Raw genomic sequence first — 13,623 nt, 5'->3', positions numbered from 1 at the left:
TGACATTATAAAGCTTGGAAGCTATTTTTAATAACTCTGATTGTAGTAATCTGAAAGAAGAGTGTCATATCATAATCATATACACCTAGGACAGGGGTGGGGAACGTTGGTCCTGGAGAGCCACAGCCCTGCAGAGTTTAGTTCCAACCCTAATCGCACACCTGAACCAGCTAATCAATGTCTTTAGGATCATTAAGGCTGCAATCAGGTGAGGGGTTTTTTCAGGGTTGAAGCTAAACTCTGCAGGGCTGTGGCTCTCCAGGACCGACGTTCCCCACCCCTGACCTAGGATGACTTCAGGGAGTAAATCATGGGCTAATTTTAATTTTTGGGTGAACTATCCCTTTAAGGGGTGTTGTTCAGTGCTGGTGGTACCATGTCAGGGTGTCAGTCTGTGGAACTTAAATTCCAGTGATAAAAAATAAAATAAAAGAGTCTGTAACATCCTATACGCCTATACGCATGTGGTTAAAAAGCATTTGAGTAAATACATACTTCATTTCTTTAAGGCCATCGTGCCAGTGAATCCTAGCACGAGGAGGATTCGATGAGCGTTTTCTCCTCCCCTCAAGTTCACTCCTCCCCTCCGCATATCTCCGCACTGTCACACAGTCATTCATTGCGCCTCCATTGGACTCTCACGCTGCTTGCTTTCCTCCCGTGGCAGTGGCAATTTGGACCATGTTTGCATGCAGAGCATCTTGGCAGAGGTGTGGTGGACCTCTGGCACGACTGTCCATCAATCGTGCTCACCTCTTTAGAGATGGTGAGGACCGTCTTATCTGTCTCGTTAAGTTTTGTTTATATCTATTAGTCATATCATTTGCAGTATATTTGTTGTCTTTTGGGCTTTCGTGATCTGCTAATATTGTTATTTCACGCATTTCGACTTTAGTTTACATTGAAAATGTGTTAGGGCTGATTTGTATCATAATGTACAATTGTTTGGCCCGATGACATGTAGTTTAGGGTTAAGGGGACATGAAGGTCAGTCGGAGCCTATTGGTAGCCTACTTCACATTTTTTTAAATGGCTTTTGAGATAATTGTCAAGTTGTATTGCCAGTCAGAGGTTACACGCCTCCTACTACTACTAACACATGTTCGCCGTGTCATTTGCAGGGAACACAATGTACACATCTAAAACCGCAGCCTGGCACCATGCATGCACACAAGAATGTAGCCATCTTGGGCAGTGCAAATCTGCAGTAATCATATTGCACATATTTATTATTCAAAATACACGAACTATCACTGCATTTTAAACGTTGTGAAAAGTTATGTTATTGTGAACTCTTGAATATGATTCAAATAATGTCTGTCAAATTCATTCCGTCGTCACTTAAATGGATTATGAAACACGAACTTGCGTAATAGGGAATCGGTTGAATTTTTATTTTTGGCATCATGGTTTAAGTATGAATACACCGCTTGATTTTTGACCTTCAGGGTGTTCGGTGTTCTGTGTTTCACGTATAGATCACGTGGTTGTGTACGCGGACCTATGGAACTCAGTGGCTGTAGCCTATGGCAAGCTCTTATATACTGTCTATGATGGCAAGCCGTTTTAGCAATTCATTCTAAAAAAATATTTATATCCTACTAGTATCAATTCGATTAGGTATACTAGTATTATTGAGGTAATAGTACTTAAAAAAAAAAAATATACTATTATTCATTAGATATTATTTATTATTTATTAGATGGCCACCTAATTCAGTACATTGTAGAAAATAAAAGTAGACAAAGCAAGTAAGTTTTAAAAGAACATACTATTTCAGTTTTTCTATTTCTTTGTAATTATTTTTTAATTAAGAAAACACAAAAGCATTGACTTATTATTTTCCCCACCATTTCATTATTTTCCTCTCCACAATGTCCCTTTAGGGCCTCTGTAATTTGTTGTGAGTGAAAATAGTTTCAAGTCTTTTTCAGTGTAGATACTAGTACCTATTAAATATATACTATTAGTATTTAAGATACTTTTTTTTATTTCAGTAGTGACTAGGAACCATTTCATTGTTACTAACACTCTTAATGCCAATGACTTCAATGGAGATCCTCATTCAAATATCAGCTACTGTATGTATTCCAATTGTGACTAGTACGTATTTATTAGATACTACTTCAAGCAGAATTTTTGTTTGCTAGCTCTAGTATGCTATTCCGAAATTAATGATTGCCTCAGGGTTCAGGGGTTTCTACTTTTTTATCACCCAAACCCCTGTGTTAGTCTTTTAAACATTTAGGCTTTTATTATTATTCTATTGAATTTAGCTCTTGCATTTTAAACTCACAGACCCCCAACTTTATGTACTCCAGGAGGGCTCATAGACCCCTGTTGGGAAACCCTGGTTGTTTAAATAAACAAGCAGACATTCTTAAAGCAAGACACTTGTCTGCCCTTGTTGTTGCTTGACTGTATTAGATGAGTCAATATATGTGGAAAATCTAGGTTATGATATTTGTAATGCAGTTAATAAGAATATTACATCTTGAAAATCTGTTGAAAAAAAACAACATAAGCATAGATTAAATCTGTCTGTCCTACCCACTAAATATCTCCTCAAATAGCCATTAACGGCTGGACAGTAGGCCTACACTTGTCAGACACCACTAGCTTAAAGCCTTTCATTTTAACTCTTTTCCGCTCAACCGTTCCAGTATCAAGCTGTGATTAATCTTTTTTTGGAAGGTGATTTGCAGGATGGATGTTTTGAGAAAACAGGTCATGCTTTCAACTTACATTAAGTTGAGTAAATGATGATTATGTTGTAATGGAGAACTATCCTTTTAACATAGCAGGCCTATTGTTAAAATAAAAATAGTATTGGACACTCGCATGCAGAATAAAATAATTGTGACTTTCTGCAAACAGGGCATTTCTATAGCATCTGTAATGGAAAGCCTTTTGTTTTGTGTTTTGTTTTGTTTTGTTTTGTTTGATGCTGCATCTGATTCCACACCACTAGGTGTCAATATAAGACCGAGATTACCATATTTTAAAAATCTTTATTGTGTAAAATACATGTTTGTTTAATTTCAGCAGTTGTCTTATTTGCTGTTGTTAAATTGTTTTATGTAAATATAGGTATTATATTGGCCATCGCCAACCTAGATATTGATCAACATCTGACATTGAAAAACTCAAGTTGGTTCCCAGTGGTCTAACTAAGCATGTCTCACTTTCTGTTTGCTTCACCCTTTGACTCCTAGGGAAGATTAACAGATTAGTTGGTATAAATAACACGGAGGTGTCTAGAACCCATTTACTCTAGCTGGGCACAAGTGACTGGATTATCTTAATGAGAATATTGAAGAGACTCCTGAAAAAAGGCTCCTCTACCATGTCAGAAGGATCTTTGTGTTTCAATCATCATGGTTGTACTGCACTGATGGTTTTCTAAATCTAAGTTGCTCCCTGACCTCAAACTTTTATTAAGACAAGGAACTGTCTGTACTAAGATAGTCATTCAACTATAGAATATAACGTAGAATATTTGGTTATTAAACAATTATTTAGGTAAGAAAATAGACAATGCATAATTCTCTTTACACAGTAGAATAATCATTGACCAATACATATGTTATATAAAAATAATTGTTCGAGATAATCTTCTATATAGAGTGATACTGAATTTAAAGTCACGGAAATGCAAAAACGCAATGGCTGCGACCGAAATCGCATACTCTCTTAAGTAGGCACTTATTTTGAAGTAATTACTTCTCGACCGCTAAAAAAGTACGTTCTATATAGTATGATTGTAACCTGGACGTATATTCGCCGTGTTGTCATTATGGTCTCATGGGATAGTAAAGTGTCGTATGCACACTTCAGAATCTCATCGGAAGAAGTAGGTCATCCGGGTACTTTTTGCCTACTCTTTTATGAGTACTGTGAATTCGGACATGATACTTTTGTCACATACTGTTTTTTGCCAATTATATAGTAGGGGAGTATACGATTTCTGATGCAGTTAATGTTTAAAAATCCGGATGAATGCTGACAGGCATATTTATAGGTACCTTAAACCATTGACAGGAATCCAATCAGGCAGTGACCTACTGGGCAGGAAGCAGCTCAGGACCTCCATATTACTGCCATGGAGGTCAATCTCTGTGCCAGGCACTTTAACTAAAACATTAACTCTTAAATACAAAAAATATTTGAGTTCTATTAGCCTACACTATTAAAACTATTAGAGAGAAAGAGTTAGAGAAATGTGGCCGACAAATGCGACCTGCGGAGGACACAGCTGTCGAAATGAGACCGTAATCGTTGCCTCAACTAATATGTTCTTCATTCCCTTACTCCTCTGTTCTCTATGCAGTCGTTCCACGGAGGCTCATGTCATCAGTTCCTGGTGGCTCCGCCGATAATATCCTGTACGGCATCCTCTGTGTAGGAGCCTGCGCCGGTTCCTTGACATATGTAAGTATGGTTAAAGCTCAAACCATTGATATAGATTGATGTCAGATCATACATTTGTTGAATGAATATCTTTTTGAATTCTATGATAGGTTTACAGAACAGTTGTATCAGACAAAGAACGCTTTGATGACCGTATTAATGAAATTAAGGCTCGTCCCAAGTCTGAGTGGAAACCCAAACCATGGCCGCCCAAGAGTAAGTCTGGTTTTGTTTTCTCAGTGTCAGTTCTGCTTTCAGCATTGTAACTTCAGCCAATGTCACTTTTAGTATTCAGATGAGTAGTTTTAAATCTAGGGTGCATGAATGGAAATTATTTATCTGGTTACAGAAGGTTGAAAACTGGTTGTATAGCCTTCTCATGTCTGTGAAGTTTATAATGAAATGTGAAGGTGAAAGATACAGGCATAAGGTAACATATAGACAATCTTTGGCATCTTGTTGCAGATATTAATGAAAACCAATGCTTTTCGCACATCACTGATAGTAACCCTAAAAGTTTAATTCTCAGTGGCATCTAGACTGCTGATCTTAATTGTCAACTTATCTACTGCACGTATCTACGAGATCTACTGCAGATGCCAATAAATAATCCATTGCAGCCCTTCCTACACATAATTACAACCACAACAAAAGACATGTTGCCCTCTTAGTACGCATTTCAGTCTTGCCAAAACCACTTCCACCACATTGAATAATTGTATCATATCCAAGCTTCTCTAACACTCCTGCATCTGAGCCAAAGCACTATATAAACAGTCTTATCAAATTACAGGAGCTTTGAAACACTCTCTCCCATTCAAGTATTTTAAATAAGCGGACATGCATGTAATGTGTTATGCAGTCTAATATGAGTAAGTGTCTGTTGACAAAGCTTTATACAGCAGCTTCAGGTTTCAGATTACAGATTAAAATTTAACATTTCATGTTTCTGTTGTTCTTTTTTAGGTGGGGAGAAGGATGATGGTGAGTTTATATGTGATCTTTTTTATGTCAAAATCTCTCCATGTTGTACCATAGTAAATAACTTTGATATTTAAATGTACTTAAATGTCTATTATCACACATCTGTTTGTCTTAAAACCAGTGGGATATTTATGAGTAATCTGGAAATGTATTATAGCCTTGGTTTCTGAGGGTCAGATGGTAACTAAATTATGTCGCCCCCTAGCGCGCTCGTCTCCTCCCATTAAATAGATCCTGATATCTTATTGGCTGATAGCTGCAAAACACTGGACAAAGATTATATTCTTGCCACACAGATTATGACCTGATCTGATTAATATTTGCTATATGCCAAGTAGGATCAACTTAATTTAAGTTTTACAAATATCCTATAAAGACACTACAATGGGCAGATATGGGTAGATTATCTAATGGCTAAACTGCAAAAACAAAATTCTTGTTTATTGTTATCAGTTCAACAAACTTCAAATAGAAAACCAGAAAAGTGTGCTAAAAAGGCAGAGGAAGCCTTATTTATTGGTTTTGATGAAATGCTGCATATTTTTTCTTGGTGTCGTTGAGATTGGATTGAGTAGTTGTCCTCATGTCCTACCCTTCTAACCCACCTGATCCCCTGATCCTATTTGTCAGAAAGCTTGTTAATCAGAACTGGGTGTCATTCTCTTTGACACTGTGTCACTCTCCTCTTGAATAAACCATTTATATGATCCGTCTGCACCCCTGTGCACTCCCATTCTCTCTCACGACCCTCTTTCCCTACTTATTTACCTGTGATCCTCTATTTATCACTGCAGTCCAGTCCAGAAAGACTTGCCAGCCAATAGCACTAGCACTAAGCACAGTGGTCTTCTGATACTGTGGTCACACACTGTAGTCTTTCAAATGTCAAAACAGAACAATGAAATCATGATATTGAACAACGAACTCAAAACTCTTAACTAATCTCTTTCCTTACTTTCCTAACTGTGTCTTTGTTCTGACTCTTTCCAGAGTAAACTAATTTGGACAGTCGTGGCTGGGCACCTATAGTCTTCAGTCAGGACTTTTTGGATGATTCTCTCCTGAGTTATTGTCATTATGAGTCCTGCTATTTCATTGAACTGATATTTATCTTTTTAAGTTTCTCTTTATTCCATTGACTTTGAAACCCTTAATTAAATTTGTTTATTGTGGTGTAATACAGTTAAAATTGGTGAAAGACATGTAAAAGAAAGCTTCCCAAGCTGGGTTAACTTATTAAACACACACAACAAAGCCCTTTGTTTGTCATTCTGTGTTGCTGGAATTCACAGAGTTGCTGGTACTGCTAGCTTTGAAGAGATGGTAAGGCTCAGCCATCTTTGTATTCCTTCTCCTCACTTGTCCTCCCAGCCCCTTTCTCCCTCTTTTTTTCTTTCTTTACACCCTCCCTTCTCATTCTTGGGTTTTGCATGCTGCCTTCAGTGATTATGTTGTTAGTGATTTTGACAAAGCTGGATTTATATTCCTTGTATACCCTTATGATGAGGTATTTCCAGGTTGGTAAGATGGATGTTGTGTGCGTGGGAATGGCATGGGGAAGTAAATGTTCTTAGCTACGCAAATGTTCCTAGGAAATTAACATAACTTAAATTGTTCAATTAATACTACAATGACATACTTTACTTGCATATTAAATTATTACTTTTTTATCATTATTATTTGTATAATTAAATAATACTTATTTAAATAATTACATTTTTCTCACGTTACTAAACCTTATTAATATTAAAAATTTAATTTTCCTTGAGTAATTAGTTGCAATTAGTATAAATCTCAACACAGATTTTTTATTTATTAATATATGGAAGTCATCATAGGTATTGTGAATTATAGTACCACCTTACAAAAACTGTCAATAAATTTCCATTAAATTATTAATGTGTAGGTATTGCTATTTTGCAAGCTCTATTACTTCTCTATATTCATAAATGAAAACTCTCTATTGAATATTGTGCTAATTGCAACTAATTACCTAAGGAAAATTTTATAAAAGTTTTTAGTAATGTAAGAAAATAAATATTTAATATTTTTTAATAATGAGTATTTATTATATAAATAATAAATTGAGGAAAAAATGCAATTATCTCATTTTTAAAAACATCATGGTATTTATGAATTTTATTTATCCTTTTTTAATATAGATGAAGAAAAAAGCATTGTGTCTGGATAGGATGATTTGAATTACTCTACCATAATGATACGGTATTAAATAAAAATATTTTCTTTCTTTTTTGTGCAAAATATTCTTAATTGTCATTAAAAAAAATTTAAAACGATCTCAATAGTCTAAAAATAGGTTTCATTTTCTTTAGGCAAAATATGACTTCATATCCTTTTATTTTTAGTTTGGGGATAAATATGACCTGGTCATTTCTATGTGAGATTCAAAATTAACTAGAAGAATGCTAAAAGAAATGGAAACGTAGCTTAATTTTTCCTAATTTGTTGTCCGTTTAGAAGAAGCTGGTGCAGAGGAAGCAGAGGTGGCAGAAAGCGTAGAGAGCGCAGCCGAGGAGGATGTAGCTGCTGAAGCACCTGAGGTCTTGCTGGAAACAGCCAAGGCCACTGGAGAGGAGACGGGAACCCTTGAGACCGTCGTGGAAGAGGTTGCCGAGATGGTCGCAGAGACTGCAGAGGTGGTTGCTGAGGTGGCAGGGGTTGTTGCTGAGACGGCAGAGGAGGTGGCAGCGGTGGCAGAGGAAGTGCAGAAGGTTGCAGAGGAAGTAGAGGCAGCAGCTGAGACTGTTGTTACTCCGGTCATCCAAGCTGAAGAGACGGTGTCAGAGAGCAACGGTACGCCAGAAGCCTCCCAAGAGGAGGCAGTAGCTGAGGCTACTAGTACAGAGGTCTGAATGGCTCATGGGTACTCAAACACTCACCTACACACACGAGAAACAGAAGATTTAAATGTCCTTTATAGCAAAATGGTCACTGTTTCACTTAATCCGAACATGTCATCCTTAAATCTCAAGAAAGAACAAAACATGACACTTGAACAATTTTAGACACTTGCTAGATTTTATTGCAGACCTGCAGGTCTCTCTATCTATCCTCAGTTTTCCTCCCTTCCAATTAGATTATTTAGTCATTAACTGAAGTTGTAAGGAGCTCAGTGACATTAACTGAATGAAAGTGCATGTGATTGACTGTATAGTCCTCATCGTACTGTACTTCCTCTGTTTCCATTGGTGAGTTATAGAACAGGATTTGATCCTTGCAGTGCAATAATGTAATCCCACTAAACAGCACACAGCTGATTGTGTATATTCTCATTATATTCCTGGAGTTTGCTGGAATATTTAAATTATATTAATGAACTTATATAATGATAACTGTAGAAAACACTGTGAGAATCCAAAGTTGCTGCTTTTTGTTACATTTGACCAAACATTCCAGTGGACACACTTCAGACTATCTTCTCCTGTTCTTGTTTCTTACACTCAGTTTCACTGTCTGTCTTCTCGACCTCTAAAAATCTGAGCCAGCCTCCTGTCGTTTTTAACTTCTATCCTGCCTTACCTCTTCTTTGAGGCACAACTGCACAGAGGCACAACTACACAGAAGAGCTGCAAATGTACTGCTGTATGTTGTTATTTGTTCTGTAATAACTTTAACAGTGCAGTTATTGATTTTTGGATTTGTCCAAACATGTGCTTCTCTGCCAGATATCACTTAGTTGGTACACGCCAGTTGATATTGTGAAATCTGTGAGTCTTTTGCTCCCTAGCAACTAGGCCAGCTGTGTTTCTGTATTAGTTTCCCCTTTATATTCCTCTGTATGACTGATCTGACAAGGAACTCAGTTACTTACCAAGGAGCTCAAGTATGTGTGTGATTCAATGAAATTGGAAAAAAGGCATTCGTGTAACAAAAATGAATAAGGGATTTCGAAGCCATTTAATAAACTTATGGATAAATATCAAAAAGATATTCTCTGTGTTTAATTTTTTTCTGAAATCTCCATTTACAAACTGAAATATTACACGTTAAACATTGGCAAGTTCATCCTCTTTTTTTTAAAAGTGTTTTTTTTTTAAAGCTGATTTTTTAAAGATCATTGATGTCCTGATGCTGTACATTATAGTCTATGATATCATCCCTAAATTCAAAAATCCATCACAAAATGTTAGAAGTTTCATATCTTAATTTTTGTGGTGATCAAATTTGTGGTGTGTCCTTTTCTATGTGATATTTGGCAGTAAAGCCTCTTCATGTACTGCATGTTTTAAATAATGGGGAAACTCCTAAATGGAGCTGCATGGTGTTAACACACATGATTCTTGTCAAAAATCTCTTAAATTCTGTGAAATATACACACCATAGATCATAAATTAATGTTCTTGAACTTTATTTAAACTACTTAAGCTCTTTTCCATGCTGTTAGATCTATCTCTACTGTAGTGAGGATGAACCTCTGCACTGTACTTTTAGTAGTCTCACTTCTATCTTTCCCATTGTGTCTGCATCTAGATCCATCTGCTGTTTTAAACTTCACACAATGCAATATCATTATTTATTTAAAAAAAGAGAACAATATTTAAACTAATTATTTTGTCACCTCAAACATCTGATGTCTGTTTTTTTGTATGATTATTGGATGGCTTGATTGTGTCTTGCAGTGGCTCCGTCAGAGTCGGTCAGCCCAGTAGATGCAGAAACGGTAGAGCTGGCTGCTGCTTCTGTGGTCGATGTTCTTCCTGCGGTGTCTGTATCTGTGGAAGATGTGCCAGTTGAAGCTGTACCAGAGAAGCACACTGAGGTGCCTTCAACAGATAATGTGGAAAGTGAACCAATAGCAGAGCTGGCACCCGTTGCTCCAGTGATGGAAGAGGAACCAGTGTCACTAGTAGCAGAAGAGGCACCAGATGCTGCTGTAGCAGAGGAAGTGTCTGTTGCGCCAGTGGCAGAAGAAGCACCAGTTTCCCCAGTTGTAGAGGAACCACCTGTTATTGCAGTGGTAGAAGAGGCTCCAGCAGCAGAGGAGCCACCAGTTGATTCACCAGTAGTAGAAGTGTTTATTGCTCCAGTGGCAGAAGAGGCACCAGTTTCCCCAGTTGTAGAGGAACCACGTGTTACTGTAGTGGTAGAAGAGGCTCCAGCAGCAGAGGAGACACCAGTTGATTCACCAGTAAGCTCAGAAGAGGCGTCTGATGTCCCTGTGATAGAAGTAGTACTGGTTGACCCAGTGACAGAAGAGGCACCAGTTGAACCGGAACCAGAGATGCATGTAGCACCTGTTCCAGAAGAGGTGCCAGTTTTCTTGGTAACTGAAGAACGTGAGGAAACACCTGCAGCCACGGTAGCAGAAGAGGTTGTTCCAGCAGTCGTCCTAGAAGCACAAGAAGGTGAGGAAGTGAAGGCAGCAGCATGTTCAGAGGTGATCGCAGAAAGTGCAGTTGTGGAGATTTCAGTGCGTGTGGTTGAGGAAGAAGCAGCAAGTCCGGTTGTGGATGTTACAGAAAGAGTGGCTGAACCAGATGTTGTGAGCACAGTGGTGGCAGAGGAGGTTTCTCCAGCTGAAACATCAAGTGCACCTGATGCTTTGGAAGACCCCAAACGAGACTTCATAGTGGTTGTCTTGGAGGGAGGTCCCAAAACAGAAAAGAAGCCCATGGTGCTTGGTGTGGCCCCCTTGACTGGCAGAATCATCCCAGCCCCTGATGATGGTGAAGAGCCATCGGGTCAGGTAACAGGTAATGGTTTAACAATGCAATGCTGAGTTAACTAAATCATGATGATAGCAAAAAATTTAGTTTAACCAAAACTTGACCTGAAACTAACTGAATAGTGATTCAAAAGAGAAAGTGGTGAATACTCATTTTTTTATAGAGGATTTGAAGAGATCCAAGACATGTGTTTTTAATGAATGCTCATGATACACCTTGTAACCTCCTTTTTATGATCTAAATGTTACTCTTTTATTTCATTCATAGGGCAAGCGCCATTTGCTTAAAGTGCAGATGTATTAGCAGCAACTAAAAAAGGTAACGTATTGTGGAAATCTTTTTTTTTTATCTTTGCGTGTCTGTTCAAATGTTTGGGTCAGTAAGATTTTTTTTATAGATATCCAATTTATTCAGCAAGAATGCATTACAAGTGATCAAAAGTGACAGTTAAGACCTTTACATTTTTACAAGAAGTGCTAAAATTGTGAACTTTCTAGTAAACAAAAAAATCTTAAATACAATTAATCACAGTAATAAAAAAATTAAAAATTGCAAGCACAATTGTTTTAAACATTGATAATAATAAGAAATGTTTCTTGAGCACCAAATTAGCAAATTGGTATGATTTGTGAAGGATCATGTGACACTGAAGATTGGAGTAAATTCAGATTTGCCATCACAGAAATAAATTACATTTGATTAAATATATTGAAATGGAAGACATTTATTTTAAACTGTAACACTATTATGGTTCTTGCTGTGTTTTTGATCAAATTAAAAGACTTTTTAAGATCTTTCCAATCCCAAGATTTTGAATCATAGTGTACATTGACATGACAATTTTTGGTTTCTTTTTGTCTTTTTCTCAGTTTAGTAGAGTCAGGTGTCCTGGGATAGTAAACCGGTTCCCTGATAAAGAATTAGTGATGTGCCTTCCCCTTTCCCTATTGCCTGCGTCCACATTGAGCCCACCAACAATTTGACCTTCTGGATTTCAGTAATCTTAACACTGGACCCAGAGTGCTGTTACCTTCCCACTCCGCTCTTAAGTACACCTCTCTTTCCACTGAAACGTGGTTACTTCATGTGAACATTCACTCCTCTCTGATATGAGAGATACAGGTTTCTTGACAATAATAATATGCATGAAATGCTGTGACCGATCTTATAAATGGAACTCTACTCTTTTTGAGTCAACTGCACATTGAAGCCTATAGTTAACCCTACCTCAAACCTCACATTAGTAGGAATTGCAGTGTCAATAGTTACTATACCAGCAAGGCCACAAATTTGCCACAAACACTGCCATAACTGCATGCTGGCCACCAGTTTTCTGGTCAAACTTCAGGTTCTCCTCTATCTTCAATCTATGCTATTTTCCCGTTTGCATTATTTATGAACTTACACTAAATTTGATTTGTACCTTTCTACCTCAGCTTAAAATTACAGTGTTCTTTTTACACATTTCCAGTAACCAGTATTAGTAAGTAACCAGCTTGCATTTACAATGTCATACGATAGGTCAAAACAAAAACAACTGACAAACGGATTGCATTTATCAAAATAATCATTAAAATATTATGCCATGCCAAGTCAGAATTCTATAATTAATTTCTAAAGGCCAAAAGGCAAATCACACTGCTGCATCCTCTGTCTTTGTTTTCCTCTTCTCTGTTAGTTTGTTGTATTGATCCATCAATACAACATGACGTCAGTCCGTCGTCGTCATCATCATGCAAACCTGTTGCTTGACAAGTGCATAATAAAGTATTTTCCTTGTTGTGTCAAAAGCAATGTCCCCAGACCTGTAATGCCAAAGTTACACTTTCTATGATACTTTCAGCATCATATTTGATTCTCATTTGATTTGATTAGATGCTAATCTCCTCTCATTCAAATTTTAGAGTCTATAGTATAGTCTTAATTGTCTACCATTATAGTCTATCAGTCTAAATTGATTCACAAGGGAAATTACACGAAAAGATTCTTAACAATTGACTTAACAGTTTCTTTTTTTCTTTCTTTACATGTTTGAAAAGGGACCTTGAGTATTATGAGTAAGATTACAACTTAATAATGTGAATGTGAGGGAATAATGTGAAGTATGTTTCCGTATCATAAAGGGTGTGTTCACAAGTTCTTTTGTCTTTGTTTTAACAGTTAGGGATGTAATATTCTTGTGCTGTTTTGAGGTTTCACTTTCACTGTAGTCCCTGAACAGGGTTTTTTAAACTGTGAATGTACTGTACATCAAAGAAAAATAAAGGGTTAAAACACATTTCAGTGTGATTGTGTGTGACTAAGATTAAGAGTGTCAGATTTGATTATCTGGCACTGTATACAGTGCTGTTAATATGTTGGATTTGAGAAAGACCTAATTTTGGTAAATTCAAAGGAAAGGATCTTCGAGGACAGTGATAATAATTTGTATAAGGTTACGACAGCACAGATTGCTTTTCCAATAATAATAATAATATATATTTTTAAGGTATCAAAGCCACAGTGTAATGGTGAGCTGCATTTTTTGAAACATTAGCCTATA

The 13,623-nt window shown here is 37.0% G+C and overlaps 1 protein-coding gene across 7 annotated transcripts; it reads left to right on the top strand.

Moving 5' to 3' along the window:
• Positions 1-212: 212 nt before the first annotated feature.
• Positions 213-13,358, top strand: mgarpa (mitochondria localized glutamic acid rich protein a). Of its 7 annotated transcripts, none has more exons than XM_079630743.1 (8): positions 224-766; positions 4,331-4,431; positions 4,521-4,626; positions 5,377-5,394; positions 7,873-8,208; positions 10,035-11,108; positions 11,349-11,399; positions 11,956-13,358. In XM_079630743.1, exons 1-7 carry the CDS (start codon positions 682-684, stop codon positions 11,366-11,368), a joined length of 1,740 nt encoding a protein of 579 aa, XP_079486869.1. In that variant the 5' UTR covers positions 224-681; the 3' UTR covers positions 11,369-11,399; positions 11,956-13,358. The 7 variants fall into 7 exon arrangements, with proteins under 7 accessions (XP_079486871.1, XP_079486872.1, XP_079486870.1 ...); XM_079630741.1 differs by having other exon boundaries at positions 10,035-11,101; positions 11,956-13,351; XM_079630740.1 differs by having other exon boundaries at positions 10,035-11,101; positions 11,951-13,351.
• The last annotated feature ends 265 nt before the right edge of the window (positions 13,359-13,623 follow it).

This window comes from Phoxinus phoxinus, assembly GCF_949152265.1.
Source record: "Phoxinus phoxinus genome assembly, chromosome: 12".
Lineage (NCBI taxonomy): Eukaryota > Metazoa > Chordata > Actinopteri > Cypriniformes > Leuciscidae > Phoxinus > Phoxinus phoxinus.
Note: the sequence above shows the minus strand (reverse complement) of the source record. Positions and strands in the feature narration are given on the sequence as shown.

Coding starts and splice junctions, on each gene's coding strand:
- mgarpa (XM_079630741.1), top strand. CDS start 682: ATGTTTGCATGCAGAGCATCTTGGCAGAGGTGTGGTGGACCTCTGGCA. Junction 4,432..4,520: donor GCGCCGGTTCCTTGACATAT/GTAAGTATGGTT, acceptor ATTCTATGATAG/GTTTACAGAACAGTTGTATC. Junction 11,102..11,348: donor GTGAAGAGCCATCGGGTCAG/GTAACAGGTAAT, acceptor TTTCATTCATAG/GGCAAGCGCCATTTGCTTAA.